This window comes from Typopeltis vanoorti, chromosome 2 (assembly GCF_054136105.1).
Source record: "Typopeltis vanoorti isolate ZY-2024b chromosome 2, IOZ_Tvanoo_1.0, whole genome shotgun sequence".
Lineage (NCBI taxonomy): Eukaryota > Metazoa > Arthropoda > Arachnida > Uropygi > Thelyphonidae > Typopeltis > Typopeltis vanoorti.
The window spans coordinates 29,156,811-29,181,044 of record NC_143550.1 but is presented as its reverse complement, the minus strand read 5'-3'; the positions used below and the strand labels follow the sequence as shown (position 1 = coordinate 29,181,044).

At 34.3% G+C, this 24,234-nt stretch overlaps 1 protein-coding gene across 1 annotated transcript in view; it reads right to left on the bottom strand.

The window, feature by feature from the left end:
- The window catches only part of LOC150108900 (chromatin remodeling protein domino-like), a 731,915-nt gene that overhangs the window by 573,037 nt on the left and 134,644 nt on the right, over window positions 1–24,234 (bottom strand). The window contains exons 8-9 of the mRNA XM_090410792.1: window positions 17,687–17,909; window positions 10,322–10,554 (exon numbers count right to left, since the gene is read on the bottom strand). Of these exons, the coding sequence (XP_090266918.1) occupies window positions 10,322–10,554; window positions 17,687–17,909 (456 nt within the window). The remainder of the gene's footprint in view (window positions 1–10,321; window positions 10,555–17,686; window positions 17,910–24,234) is intronic.

The following is a 24,234-nucleotide window of genomic DNA, read 5'->3' as shown; positions in this document are numbered from 1 at the left end:
TGGTCGGTTCTCCGCATTTATTTAAAGGCTATGTGGAGGTCTCCTCTCAGTTATACAGCTTTGACCCTTAAGCACCCCTAAGGAGTAGCCATAGTATTCAACACAAAATACGAGGCTAATCTTCTTGAATGGCAGTCAGTCTCAAGTAGAGTAATGTGGGCAAATATGAGAATGGGGATCTGGACAATGAGACTTATTTGTGCCTATGGTCCCACAGAAGGTTCTACTAAGGTAGAAGTGGAGGAATTTTTTGAGGCTTTAGAAAAAGCAACTGACACAATGAAAAAGGAAAAGTGGGTCCTTGTTGGGGATCTAAATAGTAGAGTAGGAAATGATTGTGAGACATACAAAAATATTTTGGGAAAATTTGGAGAAAAGAGCAAAGCTAATAATAATGGCAAATATCTGTTGGATTTCTGCTCAGGACATGGACTGGTTATTACTAACACCATGTTCCAACATAAAAATGTGCACAAATTCACATGGAGAGAAGAGGCTAGGAATAAGAAAACTCTCATTGACTATGTTATTGTTGATAGTGATGTTTTCTCCCTGGTGCAGGACACCAGAGTGTACCGAGGATTTGAAATTGGAAGTGATCACTATTTAGTCTTGAGCAGGATAAAATTGAATTTCATATTGAAAAGAAAAACATGTAAGAAAGTTTTAAAGCGAATAAAAGTTGAGCAGCTCTCAGATGTAAACTGTAAACTAAAATACAGAAATATTATTGAAAAGAAAATGAAAGAGTTTGAGAACAGGAATCAAACCTTGGAGATTCAGTGGCAAACTCTGAAGGAAACATTGATTGATTCTGCCAGAGAGGCATGTGGTGAGGTTGGTGCAAAGATAAAAAAATCAGAACTCCCTGGTGGACACAGGAAGTTAAAGAGGCAGTGAAGGAAAAGAAGAAAGCATATCAAAAGTTCCTGGCAAATAAGTCAGCTTTTACTCTTACAGAATACTGAAACAAATGTAAGAAAGCTAAACAGTGTGTAAAACAAGGTAAACAAAAGTCATGGGAGGACTTTGGCAAGAATATAGAAAATAAATATCAAGAAGGTGGCAAAATATTCTGGAGGTTGTTGAAGAAGCTTAGGAATGGAGGAAAGAGTGCTGTAAAAGGAATTAGAGATGATAAAGGTGAAATGAAAACAGGAGAAAAAGATATCCTTGAAGTATGGAGTAATTACTTTGAAAAACTGCTAAATGAAACAAGCAGTGATGACAGCACAGTCATAAAAACCACTGACCAGGCATGCAGTCAGGAATACATATCCATACTTGAAGTAGAAAAAGCCATCAAAGGCTTGAAATGTGGAAAGGCAGCAGGAGTAGATGATATTCGACCAGAAATGCTGAAGTATGGTGGTATAAGAGTCTTACAGTGGCTGCACTGCATAGTTCAGAAAGCCTGGACAGAGGGACGAATTCCCGATGATTGGAGTAGAGCTCTCATAGTACCCATATATAAAAAGGGAAATAAAACTGAATGTGAGAATTACAGAGGTATTTCCCTACTGAGTGTTCCTGGCAAGATCTATGCAAGTATACTTGAGAAACGGTTGAGAAGAATTATGGAAGAAAAGCTTGGTGAAGAACAAGCTGGATTCAGGCCAAATAGAGGCTGTCAGGATCAGATCTTCACTTTACGACAAATAGTCGAGAAAGCATGGGAATATAACAAAGATCTGTATTTAAGTTTTGTCGATTTGGAAAAGGCCTATGACAAGGTGCCAAGAGAGAAGCTATTCAATACGCTGCAGTTATATGGTGTCAATGGGGCATTATATCAAGCAATACTTAGTCTTTATTTGAGTTGTGAGTCAGCAGTTAGAATTGAAGGAAGTACAGGAAGATGGTTTAATGTTAAATCTGGTGTGAGACAAGGATGTACATTATCCCCTCTGTTATTCATTATCTATATGGATCACATTATGAAGGAATTTAGTATTAAACCTGATATCAAAATTGGAGATGTTAATGTCAGCTCTTTGCTTTATGCAGATGATGTTATACTTCTAAATAAATCCGCTACAAGTCTGCAAGATTCTCTGACTAAACTGAATAGCTGTTGTAATAGATATGGTATGAAGGTCAGCAATAAAAAGACAAAGACAATGAAAATAGGCAGAATCGTTGAAAATGTCAACTGTGTTGTGAATGGAGAACCTGTGGAACAAGTAAAACATTTCAGCTACTTAGGCACAATTTTTACTGAAGATGGTAAACGAAATATAGAAATAGACAACAGAATCAGCAAAGCTGGTATCGTGGGAAGTCAATTGAATAAATTCATATGGAATAAGAAAGAAATTAGTCGGAACACTAAATTAGCTGTATACAAGACTGTGTTCAAACCAATTTTAACTTATGGATCTGAGAGCTGGGTCAGAAGTAAAACACTTGACCAAAGACTAGAGACCGCAGATATGAGAGTCCTGAGAAAGATTAGAGGCGTGAACAGATGGCATCAATGGCAATATCATATTAAAAATGAGGATATTAGGAAAGAACTTGACATTGTCAGCATCCAGGAATGCATTAGCAGAGCTAATCTCAGATGGTGTGGTCACTTAAATAGAATGGGAGAGGAAAGATTAGCAAAACAAGTGTTCTCTGCCAGGTTGGCAGGAAAACGACCCAGAGGAAGACCAAGATATAGGTGGATTGATACGGTACAAAGTGCCTTAGACGATAGAAATATAAGATCTGATAATGTTGGAGTCTTGACAAGTAACAGACTGATTTGGAGGAAAATTGTAGATAGGAAGTTAGTAATGATGTAATTTTTTCATGTAGTACTGTCATATCCTGTACACCCCTTGAGGGTACATGGCAGGAATTTGATGATGATGATGACGAAAAACAAAAATATAACAAAATGAAATATACTCTATACAAAACCAAATTTTAAAAATAACTAAAATCCGCACAAAATATAAATTATACATTTTTATTTCATTTAGTATTTTTCTTCGGGAAATATGATTTCAAAAAACGTAAAATGTCTACTGAACAATTACTTAATCTTATTCTTATTCTAGATACAAAATTGCCTGAAACAGAAAATACTCTTTCACTGGATACTGAACTTGGTTTTATTGTTTTCAGGGCATCAAATAATATAATAAATTCTTTGTTCTTTTATTGGTAGCCTCAAATAGTGAAAATTCGGCCTTCAGCATCTTCAGATTTGATATTATTTCATCAGGTTTCTCAAGAAACCTATGAATTTATTTTCCATATCTCCTTTTAGGGCAATGCCCTGATTAATAGTTTCTCCATCTCTGAAATATACATAATCAGAATCTGTTTCCATACAAGAATTTGGATATATTCTAGAAATTATTTTTCCAAATAACTTTTTAGTTCATTTAATAGACATTCAAATATGTCTTCACTTGTTAATAAACTGGCATCTCACCGCCCTAATGCCTCAGCTGCTAGATATACTGGTCCCAACACTTTAAGATGCTCCATGATTTTAGGATATTAAGCTTCATTCCATATATGAGAGGCACCAATATCATTCAAATCTAAAACAACACATTATAAATCTTTCAATCGTGGCCTCTAAACTATCCCATCTCATTTGGCAGTCAAGAATCAGATTTAATTCCTTCCATTTTTCTATACAATTTTGAAGGATCTCTCTTACGGGAGATTTTCTAAAAAATTTGCAAATTTTTCTAATTTGGGAAATTGATTGTCTGTAATTTTCAGACAACACAGGGAATCCAGTCGTTATCTAGATCAAGAGAATTTTAAAAATCCTTGCCATAGTTATCTTCCCACTCTACGTCACCTTCCGATTCCTCACTTATAACATATAAATTGGTTTTAAGTCAAAATGTTAATCTTTTTAATTAAATAATTAATTAATTTTTACATATTAATTCTAGTATCTAAAACCGTTTTTTTTTTTAATTTAAAAACCAGTTTTTGAATTTTACAAATTTATTCAAAAAAATGTTTTTTAAAAACCGACCAACCCTAGGAAGAATCACAATGGAAGGGTAACTTTAATGAAAGCTGATGACAATGAGGTGACTGAAGCAGATGTAGTAGTTGAGTTATTAAGTTATCACTTTGCAAGGATCTATTGTTCAAGATGCAATGACAGAGGTAAGGTGACAAGACTGATGTAGGTATAGGTGAGATGCTCCAACTGGAAATACTTGGAATATTGATTGATCTAATTCATCCCTTCAGGATGGGTAGAGTCCCCTAATGAAGAGTTCACGACGAAATTAATGTGGCCGGTTCGTCACTCCTTGCTGCATCTCCTAAGGTTAGTATTCATGACGGTAATACTTGTGTGTTCACGGGGCTGGTTTGCCTACTTGCGGGATGAAAAACCCTTGATAAACCGGGTGGAGGAACCTGCTTTCCAGGCCCAAGACCAGCTAACTTGGCTATGGCTGAGAAAGATCGTTAAGCTCCTCATGTCATCGACAGGAATCAAACCTAGGACACTCAATCCCCAGGCATATGGTGGTGAAGCGCAAAGCCACTAGGCTAACTGTGTGGACACTTGGAATATTAAATAATAAAGAAACACGTAAAATCCACAGTGATATCTTTAATTAGTAAAAGGACAAATATTTCATACTAAATTTTACAGTACATCTTCAGTGTCTATTAGAGTAATAACAATGGAATACAAGCAAAACGTTCGGTGGATCACCTATTAAATTGTTACCGCATGCTAGGAAATAACAGAAAATAACAAATTTAATCTATTAAGATAAATGGTTTTTAAATAAGATAAAAGTCTCCCAGATCTTTGAGAGAGAAAGACAGTCATTTCTATTTAAATTCGGTCGGTGTAAGATAGTTTCACAACTTTCTTTGAATAAGCGTTCATATTTGAATCCGCATCTATGGAGGAAAACAGCTTTTCCCCACCGGACACTATGAGTAGAGTCAATACTGTGCTGTGCCAGACCAGACTTCACAGGTTTGTTATAATCAATATAATATTGATGTTCTTTTATTCTTTTTTCCAAAGAATGGCCAGTTTGTCCAAAATAAGAGACATCACATTCGCAAGGTATTTGGTAAACACCAGCCAAAGATAGAGAAGACAGTTTATCCTTTGTAGAGGGTAATAAAGAAGAAATTTTGTTGATAGGAATATATGTTGGAATCAACTGATACTTTTTCAGAATTCCACCTATAGGTTCTGAGATTCCTGGAATGTACGGAATAGGAACTCTGCGGACTGTTGAAGAAACTGTAGGTATTGGAACATAAGAGTCAAGTATCTGTTGGATTTGATTGGAGTTGTAATCATTCGATTCCATTAATTTTTTAATGATGGAAAGTTCTTGTTGTAAGAATATTGGGGAAGAGCAAACTTAATGTGCTCTATGAATTAAAGATTTAAGAATGCCAAATTTTTGAGACGTGTGGTGCGCAGACATTTTGGAAATATAACAAAATATAACAGCAGTCAGTCTAATGTGGAAAAGTGTAAGGTTATATATTTTGGGATGAAAATATTACTGTGCGAGTATAAGTTCTTTTCGCTATACTTTGGTATTAATTTGGTCTAGCTACTCACTGATGAAGCCTCAAAAAAGGCTGAAACCGGTCCGGGTAGTGACTTCCCACCATAATGTAATAACAGCATACATTTCCTAGGAAATGTGTTTTTACATTATGGAAAATACCTAAGAATAGCGATCAGAACTTTACCACCTTTGCTACGAGTTGTCCGGTATTATACTACGTACTAGGGTCACTTGCATTAGCTCACGCTAGTGATCGCCGATACTTTATAGTTTACTATATTCGGCATGAAACTCTCTGCTTCTAATCTTTGAGTTTCTTATTCAGTTTTGAAACAATGTGGGATTTAATATCCCCTTAATTTAAATAAATTACTGTGCATTACTATACATCCTTGCCATAAATACTGTTACAACTTCTGAGCCCTGTCACGCTGCCCACAGAATTACAAGAACCAGGCTCCATTAGTGGTGACATGTGCAGCCAATATTCGTGTGTTCATCAGTAGAGAAAGGTCAGAGAGAGAATTGTTTAGTTGTAGAAGTAAACATGCAATGGGAAATCATGAGCACCGTGTAGCTGTAACAGCACTTCACAAGGCAGGGATGCAACCACCTTATATTATAGTGTGTGTTATTATAGTGTGTATTATATGCAACCACTTATATTATAGTGTGTGTTATTTTCAACACACACACTAAAAACACTTAGGATCAGTAGGATGTTTGTCTATCAGATTATTAACTGTTATAATGATACAGAAGATGTATCTGATAACAAAAGAACAGGTCACCCACACTACATTAGGACACAGCTTCTGAGTGCTGGGAAGATATGTATCTACTGTAATCCTGTGAGAATGCAGAAAGTGATGTCAAGAGAGAAGAATGTTATGCATAGAATGATGTCATGTACTAAATGATAACCTAGGGATGAGAGCCTATAGTCATTCTATTGGACACTACCTAACACCACAACTGATGCAGCAGGGTGATAAAATCAAAGGCACTTCTCCAGTGTATGCAAACAACAGATACAGAGATATTCTCTTCACAGATGAGAAGATTTTCACCATTTAAGAGTTGTTTAATCACCAAAATGATCAGGTATATGCACCGGATGATCACACAGCAACAGCACATGCCATAGTACCCAGGATTCAGAGAGGTCATCACCACGCATTAGCGATGGTTTGGTAGGAGTGATGTATCAGAGGGTATCCAAGTTGCATTTCGGAAAGGTCAAAACTTCCACCAAAGCGTGTCAAGACACCATGCTGGACCCAGTGGTACAGCCCCTGAACAAAACTTTGTTTCATGGTAAGTAGTCGACCTTCCAACAGGACTTGGTCAGCCTCTGCACACGACCACACAACAGTGGTTGGAGGTAAATGTGCCTGACCACATATCACAATCTGATAAGCTGTCTAGAAGTCCCGATATGAATCTATTAGACTTCAAATTGTGGTCAGAGCTTGAGAGAGTAGTCTGCAAGAAATGACACCCCGGTATCGACAGCCTGAGGGTGGATTTGGAATGAGCAGTGGCAATGTTTCGGTTCAATGTTGTGTGTGAGGCCATCGATATGTGATCTCACAAAAGAGTACATTTTAAGCACTGAGTGCTTAAAATGCACATTATACATGTGTTTTTTATGTTTATGTGCCAAAAGCAGTAAATGATTTACTGATAGATTAAAAAGTTCTTTCTTTTAAGGTTACACAGTGGACAGTATTCATGATTAGGAATTTATGGAGACACAACACACATGTTAAAATAATTACTTTACTTAATATTAGGAAAGTAACATTCGACGTATGTGTTGAGTTCATCATCAGGAAAATACGTACGTATAAGAACCAAATTACATGATACTGCACTATACAAAGGTAAAATGAATCTAACTGTTCATTAATCTTTCACCTCTTGTGGAAAACCTAACTTAATAATATTAAATTTAAAAAATATATGAATAGATTAAAAAAATTATTAAAAAAACAGAAAAGTATAAAAATAAATTTAAATAAATTTAAAATAAAAAATAAACGCATAAAATATTTAAAAAAAAAAATTAAAAACAGAACTACATTAAACATTTCTAAAGTCCTCTCATATTGAGATTTTTGAGTTATCCGGTCTCATATGGAGGTAGGGGATTTTTTCACCCGGAAACTCAGGTTTTTCGTCTCCCGAACAGGCAAACCACCCCCCGTGAACACACGTGGACTACAGTCAGAAATACTGCCCTTAGGGGATGCAGAATGCAGGACCCGGTTGCATTAATTAGCTGTAAGCCCACTTGGTGATGGGGGGGGATCAACTCGTCCTAAGATATGACTATTATTATTATTTTAAATAACTTAAATTATGATTTCTTGTGCAAGTTATTTTATTATAACATTAATATATTCAGCTCATATCACTTGACACAATGTAGATGTAGTGCATGTGATTTAATGGTTGAATTTACCAGTTTCTATTCGAGCTGTTTAATTTGAAAATCATACTGAAGATGCCCTTCACAACGAGGAAAAAATTCTATGCTAATAAAAAATTACCTAAGAAACCCACATTATTCCAGCCACAATATCTCTCCTTCAGCACACTTACTGACAAAGTGTTCACAGAAGGCTCTGGCATCCTATTCGTTTCATCCTGGAAAATTGAATAAAAGTGTGGTGAGCAAAGGCATGGGGGACTTTATTTATTTTTTTTTTCCATTAAGAGTAATAGTAATGGATGAAACGAATAGGATGCCAGAGCCTTCTGTGAACACTTTGTCAGTAAGTGTGCTGAAGGAGAGATATTGTGGCTGGAATTGGTAAGGAAATTCAATGATGAATCTTCAGACTCCATGAATATGCAATAATAACAAACCTCTTAGTGAGAGGGTGGTAATAATAGCAACATTAAAATTCTCGATAAAATATTATTGCATAAAAGAGCAGCAGTATAAACTACATTCATTTTCACTAAGAAGAATCCATGTGGAAATACTTAGTTTTGTCTGATAGTTTGACAAAAAAAAAAAAAAGGGATATAATGCATAAACAAAGAAAAATTTATTTACCTTCTAATATTTTGAAGACTGTTCAAAATGAAAATTACTATGGCGTATGTTACTAATAAACAAATTTAATACAAACAAATAAATTCTACAAAAGTTAGAAATATGCATAGTATATTAACATCAATTAATTGTCATAAATATGACAACCAAACTTATATTAAAACCAGAAAGCAGTAAGAAAATTAGAAAACAAAATGGAAGGTCAAGATATGTATATATATTGGTATCAAATGGGATCTAGAAACTCATAAAAGAAAGGCATGAAATTAAAATGCTGTTTCAGATAATTAAAGAAATCCATTTGAGCAATTATAGAGAAAAAGACAAGTAAGAAATCAAGAAGTTGACAGATAGCAGAGCAGAAGAAGCAACCGAGAACTGCAGAATTAGACCATATTAGAAAATTGTATAAAATGACATGGAAAATATGATCTGAAGGCAGGAAACAAGTAAATGCTATAAGGGATAAAACAGAGTATTCACAAACAAAAAAGATGATATTGCTGAATGAAAGAGGCAGCACTTGGATTATTTTAAATGTAGGAAACAATATAACTGACATAACAAGAAGTTCTATAACGGAAGGACAACCTTTAAGAATAGATGTAAATATTATATTAGAACTAATATGTAAAAATGAAGTAATGAATGCTACTGAGAAAGTAAGATGAAAGATGAAAAGTTGAAAAGAATACTGCTGAAAAATTGCAGGTTAACTTTAATACTGTGCTGGAGGGTGAAAAGATACCCAAACAATGGAAAGAAGAAATGATAATCATAATTCCAAAGAAAGAAGATCTCTTAAATGTGAAAACTGGAGGGAAATCAGTACAAACAAAAATTTAGTACTGAAATGCACAAGTTAGTTTCAGCACAGGTGGGAATACTGTAGATTACATTTTAAGGAATATCATTCAACAAAATTTACACATTCTGGCTTTGCAAATATACTCCCACCCCCACCCCCCTTGCACAAAGAAAGGCAAAAATCCTACCTAGAAGCAAATTTTGAAGGAACTGTAACTAGCATTAAAACAAATAATTTATTAAACTATTGTACTTCTAGGAACATAATTTTTCAAGTGTTCATAACTGCATTTCTTTTCTTTTTTTAAAGAAAACTGAACTGTAGAACCATACGACTACTAACTATCGTCAAGTGGAAAACCAAATACCTATACATATTGTTACGTCTACAGAATTCGATTAATTGCACCCTTATCCAAAATATTTGCGCTTCAATAGAAATAATCTAACATGCTCAAATCCATTCTTATTACATCATGTGAAACTCCTGTTCTTTGTTGGGACAACAGGAAGAGTTTATCAATGTAATTATTTCACTTCTTTTAGAAATAACAATGTATTACTTATAACTTACAAGTCAAAATTAACCGCAAAAATACCATATGCATTTAATCTTTCTATGCTAATGTTCTGAGAGATTTTAGAAACAACGATACTCTAGAATACTATATTATATGAGAAAAATTGCACTGCACACTGAAGGATCTAATGTGTGAACAGTGATCTTATCATCAAACTAGTCTTTAAATAAGCATATCAAGTAACTGCTGGAATTACCTCTTACATTTTCCTGATCACTTACCTCAGTTAACTGATCAAGGAAATGCACACACACACACACACACACACACACACACACACACACACACACACACACACACACACACACACACACACACTTCAAAACATGAAAAAGTAATAAATGCACCTTTTCATTATCAAAAGCTTCTTCCATTTCTTGCTCACTGTCAAGAGATGAGGCTGGCTTCTCCAGAATTTCAGGTGGCAGAGACTTAAGTAATTCTTCTAAAGGAACTTCACTCTCTTTCTGTAATAATGCAATTTCCTGAATTTGTTCTTCCTCATCAACACCATCAGCTTCTTCTTTTTCAATAGTTTCCTCATCATCAGTTTCACTTTTGTCTGGTTCAAAGTCTTCATCTGAAAACAGAAAAGTATATATATATATATCATGATGTATCAAAACTTGACAATAAAGGAAATATCATTTCAAAATTGTAATGGGAGACTAATGTTAGAATTGGTATACAACAATCACATAAAAGATCAATGGGAAATTTTGGATATGGCATGAGAGATGATAGAGAATCAAGGTTAATAGAATTTCCAGAAAAAGAAAACCAGTACATCATGAGTTATTTTTTCAAGAAAAAAACACACAGGAAATGATTTCGCTAGTTTTGTCATTTGGACAAAACTAGTGAAACTTACTTTATCCTCAGCAATAAAAACATATTTCAAGACTGCTCTGTTATAAACACCTTCAACATTAGAAGTGATCATCATACGGTATGCATTAAGATTCAAATAAACTGCCAAAAAGAAAGAAGAAAATGTTTCTAAAATCAAAGCAAAACATGGATGCACACAAACTCAGCATTTAAAAAGATATATTCCAACATGAACTAAACAATAGATTTAAAAATCTTATTATAGATGACAATGCTGATCCATCAGAAAGTAATGACATTATTGCCCAAAACCTTTTACAATACTCACTTGAAATAGCTGGTACCACAGAACAAACAATTTCTGAAGAAACAAAACAGCTGATGAAGAAACAAAGAGAAATGAAACAATCAAATAATCTACAGAATAAAATTGAATGGACTGAATTGTGCAAACTTATCAGAAAACGTATCACAGAAGAATTAAGAAAATTCAATTTTGTAAATTTATACAACAAACAACTGAAAACAACCGTAGTCTGAAAAAAGCCAAACAGCAATTGATGAACAGCAATAAATAGATGGTTGCAGTAAAACTACAAGATAGGGCCATAACCAGAGACAAATATGCTATAGCAAAAAGAATTGAAGAATTTTACTCAGTATTATATCAGGATGATTAATAAAATGACTACTACAAAATAGCTGAAGTACCCCTTCTTCTGGTAGAATCTGTGGAGCACCCAAAGCTTGCAAAATGGAAAAGCAGCAGGTGAGGATGGAGTTATAGCTGAACTTCTAAAAGCCGGTGGAGAAATGATCTACAAACTCTTAGCAAAACCATTTACCTTATGCCTGAAGAAAAATGATGTACCAAGAACATGGAAGAAGGCTACCCTGATTCCTACATAAAAAAGGTGAGGTAGAAGACTTGGTGAACTACCGACCCATCAGTCTACTATCAGTGGCTTACAAAGTGTTTATAAATATCTTAGTACATAGGGTTTGTACAACTCTGGAAGTTAGCACAACGAAAAGAACAGGCAAGTTTTTGAAGTGGCTTTAGTGCAATGGACTATATTCAAGTTGTACAACAAATGTTTGAACGGTGTAATGAATATCAGTTACCATTATGCTTTGGTTTTATTGATTATGAGAAAGCCTTTGATTCAGTAAAAACTTGTGCAACATGGGGGAGCCATACGTCAGGACCATCAAATCAGTATATACCAATGATACAGCAGCAATTCATTTCAATGGAAACATCTCTACTGTGGAAATACAGAGAGGTATAAGACAGGGTGACACAATATCTCCAAAATTATTAACAGCATGCCTAGAAGAAATAATCAAACTTCTTGATTGGAAAAGGAAATGTTGGAAGATAAATGGAAGATATTTAAGCCATTTCTGCTTTGCAGATGACACAATTATCTTTACTTCAACTGCGCATGAATCACACTCATATCCAAGACCTCCAAATTGCTAGCAAAACAGCTGGACTAAAGATAAACGTAAAGAAGACCAAGTTATGTTCAATAGCTATGTCCAACTGAAATAATAAAAATCAATAATGATGAAATTAAACAATTAGATCATTACATATACTTAGTAGAACAGATATCAATGGGACAAAATATCATGGACGAAATTAAAAGATGCACAATGCTTAGGTGGAAAGCATTTGGAAAATTACATTCAATATTCAAAAGCCAACTATTATTATGCATGAAAAGAAAAGTTTTTAACCAATGTATTCTCCCTATATTGACATATGGCTGTGAAACATGGACACTGAATGCAAAGGAAATTCAAAAATTAAGAACAACAATATTTAGTATGGAAAGAAGTAAACTTGGTATCATAAGACTGGATCACAAAAGGAATAAGTGGATAAGAAATCAAGCCAAAGTCTCTGACATCAGAGGAAGAGTGAAACATCTGAAGTGGCAATGGGCTGGGCATATTGCTTGAAGACAAGATCAATGATGGACAAAAGAAGTACAGGTAACCTCGTATAACGCGGTACTTATGCAACACGGTTCCGATAAAAACACGGTCTACAAATTGTAATAATTCTTTATCTTTTCATATGTTTTTTACCGCTTAAAAATCAAATTTTATCTTCGTTAAATTTGTGTCTGTTTGTATCTCGCATGCAATTATAAGTAGCAAATTTATATTAGGGGAAATACCATTTAGCACGCATGTACCTTAATTGTTTACCGTATAAAACGTTCATTGTTGAAAATTGTCCTTGTTTCTGCCAGGAAAGTGCATTAAAAATCATAAGTGTGTTCATCTCAATCTGAGCACTTTATTGTCTGGTGAGTTACATACAATATGTAATGCTTGCTTTTTTATATAAAAAATTATTTTTATAGTAATGGCCACAAACTGCAATGAAAGGGAAAACCAACATTGAAAACAAAATTAATTTCTCTTGAAGAAAAATATTCAAAATCTTGGATTGGTTGAAAAATAGAGAAAAACCAGGAGTTTTTGCAGGGACTTTGAATTTAAATGAATCAACAATTCGAACAATCAAACAAAATGAACATAAAATCTGAGAAAGTGTTTATTGCTGGGGCAACAATAAGTGCAAAGCATGTACGCGATATTCTAATGGAAAAATGGAGAAATCTCTAATGATTTCGATAGAAGATTGCACCTCAAAAGAAAATTTCTATGGATGGAAATCTTATTAAACAAAAAACTCTCGACAAGGTGTTCAATGTGGATGAATCCAGGTTATATTGGGAAAAAGTGCAAAAAAGCACCTATATCTCAAAAAATGAAAGATCAGTTCCTGGATTCAAAGTTTCCAAAGATAGAATTACTCTACTTTTTAGTAATGCATCAGGTGATTACATGACAAATCCAGTGTTTATTAACCAATCCTCAAATCCTCGTGCTATGAAAGATTAAAATATGCATTATTTTATTTTTCCTAAAACATTTAGGCATTATGTGCAATTAAGTTTAAGTAAAATTTGTAATTTTTATACTTTTATACTATGTATTTGTTTCATAGTTTATGTTTTCTTAAATTACATGAATTACCTGAATTAAATAAAAATATATTTTTTGTTGGATATGTCATTGTTGTTTATATAATTTAAAAAAAAAACGATTTCGGAACATAACCCTACTTTTTCAATGTGATCTGAGACTCGCAAAACACGATTTATATAACGCGGCATTTCTGCGGAACCTAACATCCGCGTTATACGAGGGTTACCTGTACTGGATTGGATTCCACAAGAGGAAAAATGACCACGACGTCGACCTAAATCACGGTGGATTGATGATATCATCAGATTTGCAGGTGTGACATGGGAAAGGAGAGCCGTGAACAGACAGTTTTGGAGTAATCTTGGAAAGGCCTTCATCCAGTAGTGGATCGACAATCGCTGATGATACACACATACACACACGAGGGGGATCTGGAAAGCTCTGATAAACATCTAGAACAAAAATTAATTAATTTTGTCTTCTTATATATATATCCTAAAAGAAAAAGAACAAATTATTACAATTTGATGAAACATGGGGATTAAAGGGTTTCAAGATGCGTTCAGTCTTTTAATTATATCAGTTGCTTTATCAGAACTTTCCAGATCCCCCTGTATACGCGCGTGTGTGTGTGTGTAAATATGTAGGAAGATTGATTTACTCGGTTGATATACATTTTTTAAAAAATTGACTAGAAACTGAGAAAAATGAAAACAAAGTTTATTAGCACAACTAGTTTTAGCTTGTATCAGCCTTCTTCAGGTGCACTTTAAAAAAGAAATAACCAGTAAAACATAGAGGAAATAATTGTAAACATCACAGAAAGTTAGTGTATATATATATTCAATGCTGAAGTCTACACATTCAAAACTGTTCTCTCGTTGGCTTCATTGTTGGGCGTATGCATGCGTATAGCATCTCGCGAAAGCCAGTGTTTGTTAGTAGCACAATGACAGTCTGAAAGGTTGTAACTCAGGTTGTTGTTGAGATGTAGGGGGTTGAGAATGATTTCATTTGATTCGATTATCTTTCTTTCTAATTCATCATGGCAATAGAAAATATTATTAAACTTGTCCCATAGGACTGTATGGCTAAGGTTTATTTCATTAGAATCGGCCGAGAACAGAACATGACTAGACAAAGCACTGGCTTGCATTCTCCTGTAACTCACGTCTCTCTTATGTTCTTCAATGCGTAACTTGATCGATTTCTCTGTTTGGCCAAAGTATGGTATATCACAGTTGCACCAAATCTAGAAAACACTGGGATATTTAAGGTAGTGATGTCTAGGTTTTGGACGGCTCGCTAAGGAGCGGATTTTCAGAAGAGTAAATAAAATTCTTATGTTGTATTTCCTAAGAACCTTGGCCAATTTGGGTGAGACAGAGCTTATATATGGTATAGAAATATTAACCTTTCACCCTATTGGTCTCTTCATTATTGCGAGCAGGAGGATTTAATAGGTATTTGTCAATTGTTTTTTGTGAATAACCATTTAGTTGAAAAGTAGACCTGAGAAAATTTAGCTCTTTATTAAGTTCTATCTCATCATCAAGAAGAGACCGAGCACGATGTCCTAGTGTAGAAATGATTCACAACTTTTGAGGAGGATAACGATGGGACTGACCATGGAGATATCTGTTGGTGTGGATAGCTTTTCTGTAAATCAAGATTTTTAATTTCTCTGAGGAACGGGTCAGTTTGATGTTCAAAAAAGGAAGTGTTTACCAGATTTGGTGCAACTGTGATATACCATGCTTTGGTCAAACAGAGAAATCAATTTATGCATTGTTATGCATAAATTGATTGAAACAGTCCTATGGGACAAGTCTAATAATATTTTCCATTGCCACGATGAATTAGAAAGAAAGATAATCGAATCAAATGAAATCATTCTCAACCCCCTACATCTCAACAACAACCTGAGTTACAACCTTTCAGACTTTCATTGTGCTACGATCAAATACTGGCATTCACAAGATGCTATAAGAATGCATATGCCCAACAATGAAACCAACGAGAGAACAGTTTTGAAAGCGAAGACTTCAACGTTGAATATTCCGTGATGTTTACAATTATTTCCTCTATGTATTACTGGTTATTTCTTTTTTTAATGTGCACCTGAAGAAGGCGGATACAAGCTGAAACTAGTTGTGCTAATAAACTTTGTTTTTATTTTTCTCGGTTTCCAGTCATTCAATTTTAAATATGTATAAATGTGTATGTATATATATATATATATATATATATATATATATAGAAAGAGTGACATCATACATATCAAATGAACATTCATAAATCTGCATATCTATAGTGAAAACAATTTTACTTAATGGGGAGAAGGGATTGGCTTTTGTCATGAAAATATTTTCATATACAGGTAAAAATGTAGTTCATCCTTAGTTTTTAACCGCCAGTGTAGATCAACTTGCAGATGGGGGGGAGGGGGGAATGATCACTAAGGGAGTAGATAAGAATAGTTAAGATAATAATAGTTTCAAAAATATAATGTGATAGGATGTGGATGAATTTCTTGCTGAGCTTCCTTATCTTTCTCATGAGGTGTCCCAGATGTGAAATATATTAAAGCCATTATAAACTGTGGGGACTTCAGTGTGTTGGAGGGTAATTATTTTGTTAGTCTCGTAGGCATGAAGTGACTTGCCAAGGGATTGGGATGAATATATATTAATGAAAATAAATCAATTAATAAATTATCAAGAATGTCTAGTCATAGCTCTATTAGCTAGATTCATCAACAAATTTAATCCACATTAAACTGTCATATGTCAAAACTTCTACGGTCATATCTTATATTTTTCTTCTAAGTCCCTTCTAACAACATCAATCCATATAAATGATGATCTTTCTTCGAGTTGTTCTTGACATCTCACACATTCCTGAAAATCACATTTGTTCATATTATATCATGCAGCCATTGATGCTATATGTTCGACCCCTTAATTTTTAACACAAATCTCATATCTGTGGTCTTTGATGAATATTTTATTTCTAAATTAGCTTTCAGAAAAATAAGTTAAAATTGAACAGTGTCTTGTATACAGTTAGTTTAGGGACTAATTTCTCTCTTATTCCATACACATTTATTCAGCTAACTCCCTGCTATTGCAACTTTACATATTCTGTGTATTTCCATAATTAATTTGCCATCTTTACTAAACACTGTATATCTAAATAGCTGAAATATTGTGTTGGTAACCCTACTGAAAATGCAATCGAAGTCATCTTTGATGTTACTGCCTATTTTCATAATCTTTGTCATGCTCATAATTTTATTACTCTCCTGATTTTTAGATTTTTTTGCTGAAATCATGGATAGTACTTATAATAAAAACTGGTATGAAAAACACTTCAGGAAGTAATTTCAGATATTTGTGAGATGTTTATTCTTCCACATAATGGTAAATATCCATAGTCTATGCAACATCAGAAAATGTGATATTTTATAATCAACATCTTTTGTGGCAGTTAATTTCTTTTTCAAATTAAATTTTCTGAAAGAACATGAAACTAATAAGCTAGGGTTCATTATGTATTGTTGCTTTCCTATCATTTATTTCTTTTCTATCAGGAAGACAATGTCAATTGCTACACTATGCTTGCAACTTTATTGTTAGTTTTCTTATTAACCATAAATCTCAGTTTAAAACATTTTTTTGCTTCAAAAAATTATTATATGGACTTCTTTCTTTCATTCATAGAAACCAACTTAAAGTAAACATAACTGAAATCGTATTTACAAAGAATTTCCAGTGAGCACACATATAAAAACAAATAAATAAACAATAATAATATTGATAAAAAGAAAATTATCATACAATGTGACTGCATATTATAAAAAGCCTCACCATTTGATGATCCTCCATGTGAGGCTATGGGACTCGATGGCTGTGACTCATGAATTGATGAAGAAGCAATACTAGTTCCAGTACTTTCATGAATACTTCGATTCATACCCTGTGTCAACCAGGAAGAATATTTTTCAGTCTGATCAACAATAAAATTCAAATGCAGGTCTAAGGCTTTCTTTCTCTTTTCTTCCAGCCATGTTTGCTGCTTATATTCTACAAGCTAAAAACAGTACACTTTAATGAGTTATACCTGATCCTATGTATTATATATATGCACATATATGAATGTGCAGATGTGCATGTACTCACACATTCACACAGACAAGGTGAAACTAATATTGACAGCATCATAGAATAAAGTGAATTAAATATGCAAACTACCTGTGACTGCTGATAATTATTATTATTAGGTAGTTTGCATATTTAATACACTTTATGTTTTATTTAATAACACTTCATGTTTATTTAATACACTAAATAAATGACTGCCCATGATTATAGCCTCTGTAGCTCAATCAGAAAGACCTGGGTTCGATTCCTGTCCATGAGGAACCTTTATCTGCTCTTTTGACTAAAGGAGAGTTAGGCAGTCTCATATGGGTGGGTAGAGGGTTTTTCACACAGAAACAGGTTTTTTTTGTTGCTTAACCATCTTTGTAAGGGATGGTTAAAAGCTGATTGAGGCCTCATGATACCATGATAGCAAACTGCACATTTATAACAAGAAATGTATATACTGAATACTAAAAGTGGAGACTGTACGAGGTGTGGCTATTAAATAACGAGACTGGTTGCACAAATGTGGTTTATTATTACAATTGTACAACTTAATTGTTATCTCCTTCAACATACTCCCCCTCCTCAACATACACTGTTGCATACGAATTTTCCATTGTTGGAAGCAGTGCTGCAAGTGATCAGGTGTCATCCACTTCAGTAGGGCTGCCATCTTCTCCTTTACTTCATCCACTGACTGAAAACGGTTGCCGTTCAATGCAGATTTCAACTTTGGAAAAAGGTAAAAGTCATATGGAGCTAAGTCCGGTGAGTAATGTGGATGATTAGGTTAGGTTAGATCTGGAAAACTCCCACATCACCGAGAAAGAAAAAAAAGCAAGAATGAGCAAGTCAAATTTTTTTAATTTTTTTTTTTTTTATATCAATGGCGTGGTAATGGTTGAATGGGTACCAGAGAGTCAGACAGTTAACCAACATTATTACCTTGAGGTTCTGGCCAAGCTGAGAGAACGAGTGAGGAAGAAGAGACCCGATCTGTGGAAGAACAATGTTTGGATTCTCCATCAGGACAATGCTCCAGCCCACAGTGCACTGTCTGTAAAGCAGTATCTGGCTGATAACAAGATCCCAGTGTCAGCCTATTCACCTTACTCACTGGACTTAGCTCCATGCGACTTTTACATCAATAAGAAATATGGTCGCTCCTCACAGCAATTCAGTGCTCCCCATGATATTTCATATTGTTTATGATGGTATCCAGAAGCTTAGTTAGTAATAAAAATCATTTCTTCTTGCAAAGCTCCAGGACCAATGAAAGCTGCAAAGTTCCAGCAAGATTTATGGGGAGGCAGGTTGATAGCAGCAATACGTTTAACTAGAGCATTAGAGCACCCAAGACACGTTTCATGAGCTTTGCTCCAGAAACGTGTCTTGGGTGCTCAGAGAATTAGCGGTATTGTCATGTAGGATGTCTCCCTTATTGCATGCACATGTAGACAAACATAGGAGGACAGGACCTCATCTCATAAGTTGGAGCATTCTTGGTTCCATTAGGAGGCATATACAAGTCAGTTCATCAATGTAACAAGATGCCTTTCCAAACCATCACACAATTTCCTGGTTCTCTCCAGATCAGAGCACTCCTTGAATTGTTTTTTTGAGCAAATATGGGCTTATCTGTAAACAATACTAAACACCACTGGTCTTGGGTCTAGTTGATGTGAAGCCTGGCCTATTTCAAATGTTCTCTCTTGCGAAGTGGAGATAGGAATACACAGACAACTGGTCACCTAGCAAACAGACCACCTCTGTGAAGCTTCTGCACACAGTGGAAGCAGATGCCAATTTTTCCTGTAATCAGCGTGAGGTGAGATTGTAGCTGATTCAGGGTAGCACTGTTTCAGGAGCAGACAATCAGATATATCGATCACTAACTGTGGTTATAACCCATCTGGACTCATCTGTAAACAATACTAACCCCTCACTGGTCTTGGATCCAGATGATGTGAAACCTGACCAATTTCAAATGCTCCTGTGGCGTGAGGATGGGGGCACATAGATTCATAGTCACCTAGTACATAGACCACCTTCATGAAGCTTTCTGCAAACAGTGGAAGCAGATACAAATCTTCCTATAACCAGCATGAGGTTAGATTCTAGCTGACTCTTGGCTATCCAGTCAGCTAAAATCGGGAGCAGATAATTGGAGATATTAATCACCAACTGTGGTTGTAACCCATGGTATTCTGGGTTACAACATCTCTGGGATGCCATTTGTGACTGTTGAAAGTTTAGAAAAATATTAATTTTACATGTTCCCTAGAATTAAATCAGCAGCAATTTTCTTCATTCCTTTCAGAAACTGTAAGTGAAACAAAAGGCTGATCATATTATACATGGTCAGCCTTCTGTTTCACTTACAGCTCTCTCATCGTAAGGTTTTGAAGCTATTTTGGGTACTACAACAATCAAAATGTTTTTAGAAATAAAAGATAAGGCACACGAGCAGCTTAACGATAAGAAGAGAATGCAAGATTGTTGTTGACATCAAGGGTTTAAATGAATTGAACACAATATCTAACAATCAAGATCAAACTTAAACTTTGGGAAAGAAAAAGTAAAAATTGTGTTTTAACACATTTTTCTACATGCAAAAGCTATCAAGAATCATATGGTTCATGTGATTTCAACAAATATGACCCAGACATCCAACAATTATTATTTGAATTTGAAAAGCATTTTGAAGAATTCAAAATGTATGAAGAAAATATTTTTTTATTATTTAGTACCCTATTTTCTATTAATGTTTAGAAAGTAAAAGGAATAAAAGAGAGTAAAATTATATATACTTTTACAAGCAATTATTCTCATTCTTGAAAGCAAATAAAACTTTCATAGGGCAAGATTAACATGTAAGCACTTATCACCCATACTGAAAACTGCTTTATCACAAAAATTAGAAGCCAATATTGATATAATAATATCTCGCAAATCAACTCAATTGATTATAAACGTTTTATGTAACAATGAGTGATATGTTTATATTGATATTATGCTGACAAATTTATTTTAAAAAGTACAATTATATTATCCATTTTATTTTTCATTGACTGACTTGGCTTGAGCCACTGTAAAAAATTGTTTTTGAATTTTAAGTGAAGTTTCGATAAAATGAGGGAAAATTCACAAAGTTATGAACTTACTCAATATTTAAAATTTTCACAAAGTTGAATTGTTGTCATTAAAGTATATTAAAGAGGTAAAATTACAGCCTTGTTTTTGGAAATTTACTGAATTATGGAGTAAAACCTAAGTTAGGTTAATAAAAAGTAAGTAGACATTTAGAAGTATTTTTAGTTTCCTTTTTTTTTTTTACATATGGCCTGCACTACTTTGGGTACAAGCATAAATGGATAATGTGACTATTTGAGTTTGACACCACTGATTTAGAACAACATATACTTACCATCTTGTCTTCAAAGCCTTCTTATCTGAGCTCAATATTATTCTTCAGAAAATTTATTCAATCCATATGAGGATTTAATTTACTCTTGAATTAAAAGACAATTGCCTTCCATTCCTTGACATTCTCATCCATAAAACTAAGAGTTCTCTGCAGTTTTCAGTGTACAGACAGAACTCTCCTTGTACTTGTGATGCCACTTATCATCAACAACCTCAGAAGTATCATCAAAACATTAATGCATCATGCATAATTCTTATGCTCCACTATCTTCTGAAAGCAGAAATATTTTTTATTAGAACCACTTTCATCTCTATTGGCTAGAACTCCAACATTATCAAGCAAGTTACTGATAATTTTAGTCATCATCCATTCCTTTTTCAGAGTCTGCATTGCTTATATAAAAAGGTGCCTGTGTGTGAGCAGCTCACTAAATTTCTACATGAGATTAACTATCAAGTCCCATTCTGCCCGTTTCACAAAGTAAATTCATGATTACACTCTTGTAAGGGCAAATAGCTTTCTCTCCCCTATCCAGCAGTTCACAGATTTTCTTGCTCATAATCCTCTCTTATTATTGGTAGACAGGTCAGTTTGCTAAAATATGCATGAAAGAAGCAGAATATTTGGAGAAAAGAGCAAAGCAAAACTCTATAGTAAGTATCTAGTGGATTTCTGTTCAGGATAGTGATGAGTCATTCACTCAACCAAGTTGCAAACATAAAAATATACACTGGTTGCTTGGTGTGATTTTCTTTATTTTTTTTTTTTTAAATACATATTTTTATATGAAGCAATAAAATCTGAATTCTAAAGTTAAAATGTAACAAATAAAAAGTGCATAATATTAAGATGTGTATACATAAAACATTCGTATGATACATAAAGATAAAAATCAATATATATCTATATTCTTTGGTATAAATTAATGTTTTGTAAAAATTTAAAAATACAAGATATATTTGCAAATTCTGTTGAAATCAGTGTATAAAGTGAGATTGTTCGAAGTGCCAAAATAGTGACATGCATTATATAAAGGGGGAAGAAACTTGGACCTTAAAAAAAGAAGCAGAGAGAAAACTGTTGGACTTTTGAAATGAAATGATTCAGGGAAAATCAATAGAGCACACTGCACAGAACATAAGATTAATGCACAAGTGCTGCAAGATCTGAATATCGCTAACTCAACAATTCTTAACATAGTTAAAAAGCATCAATACCATTGGTTTGGTCACATTGTGCGAATGGACCAAACAGACTTTTTCATTTGGTATTTCAGGGCAAGATTGAGGGTACAAGACTCAAGGAAACACCAAGATTAAAACAGCATAAAGTCCTTAAAACTGAAATGGACTTTCAAACCTATTGGCACATGAAAGCTTGCTTTGGACAGAGAACAGTGGAAGGCTCTTATCCACATGGGATGTAACTCGTCTCGAGGATGGAAGAGCATAATAAGAAGAATGCTCTTAATGTCTGCTATTCATTTCTTTCAACAGGCATTTTATACCATGTCCATACTGTTATGTTTTTCTTTGCTTCTTGAAATTACTGAAATATGGCAGTTCAACTCTCTTCCCCTCCCTCCCTGATCTCTTTATTGGTTTGCATTTCAGTCCATAGTATTTATTTTCTTCAAACATTATTTTCAAATCCATTAAGACTGTTAATCTTCATTCTTCAAACTGTTTGTCATTTCAAGTCTCTCTCCATAAAGAAAGATACCATTGAGCAATCTACTTGGATTTTAAGATCACTGGAGAGAAGTGTATTTTTTCAGAAATTTTTGTCATTCCTGCATATTTTTCCAAATATAGAAAACGGAGTGACAACACTGATCTACTCAGGCTCCCTCCTGGTGAAGAAAAAGACAGGAGAGAATACTCAGATTTTGATGGTTTATAAAACAGAAAAATTCCCTATAAGATCAAAGCTGTATGTAGGTATAAAAAACATGCATACATCTTAAAAGTTTTCAGTCTAATTAATTGATTTCGTGCTGTACAACATTTACAGAAATCAGAGTAAAAGGATGTCTCCAGAAGCTATACAAAATAAGAGTTAACTATTTTTTCTCAAAAACCAGGAAAGTCAGCTGGTCAAAGCTATTAGACTATAATTTATGGAATATATGGATCCTTACTAGATTTGGAAATGCAATAATTGTCCTTGGCCAGGAATCTGGAAATTCAACTTCAGAGAATATACTGTTGCAGAGGTAAGGCAAATGATCTCGTTTCCTACAACTGAGGGATTGTATTCAAGCAAAGAAGCTTTCAGTTCTACTTTTTTTAGAAAGGCCAGTTATCAATTTCCAGACTGAAGAGGGCAGAATTTGATGTTTCCTCTAGACCCCATTCTGGTAATGGTTGATCTGATTAGAATATTTAAATTGGATCCATCAGCCAGTTCGGCTGTGACAGTGAATATACTGTGACTGAGTAAAAGCATGGATGAAAACAACAGGTTTTATGTGGTGGGAGGGATTCTGCAGAAAACACTCCAAGACTTGAGTTTTCTTAGTTGCTGTGCATTATGCATTCCACTATGGTATGGAGAAAGGTAGAAATTTGCTGGATGGTTTGGATTTGAAGTTGTAGCAGTGTGTCTTTGTACTGCAATTTGCTGGCCCACTGAAAGCAAAGGAGTTGAATTTTGCTGTTGCATGGATGTCTAAGAATTAAAAGTTTCCCAAATCTTGGGAAGTTTAACACAGCCACACTTATTAAGATGGTTTAACAAATCTACTGCTAAGAAAAGTCTTTCAAGTTTATATTTGTTGTAGTGAAGCATAGTGTTTTTTTTTTTTGTGCAAAGTATTCAGAGCACGGGTGGCTAGACATGA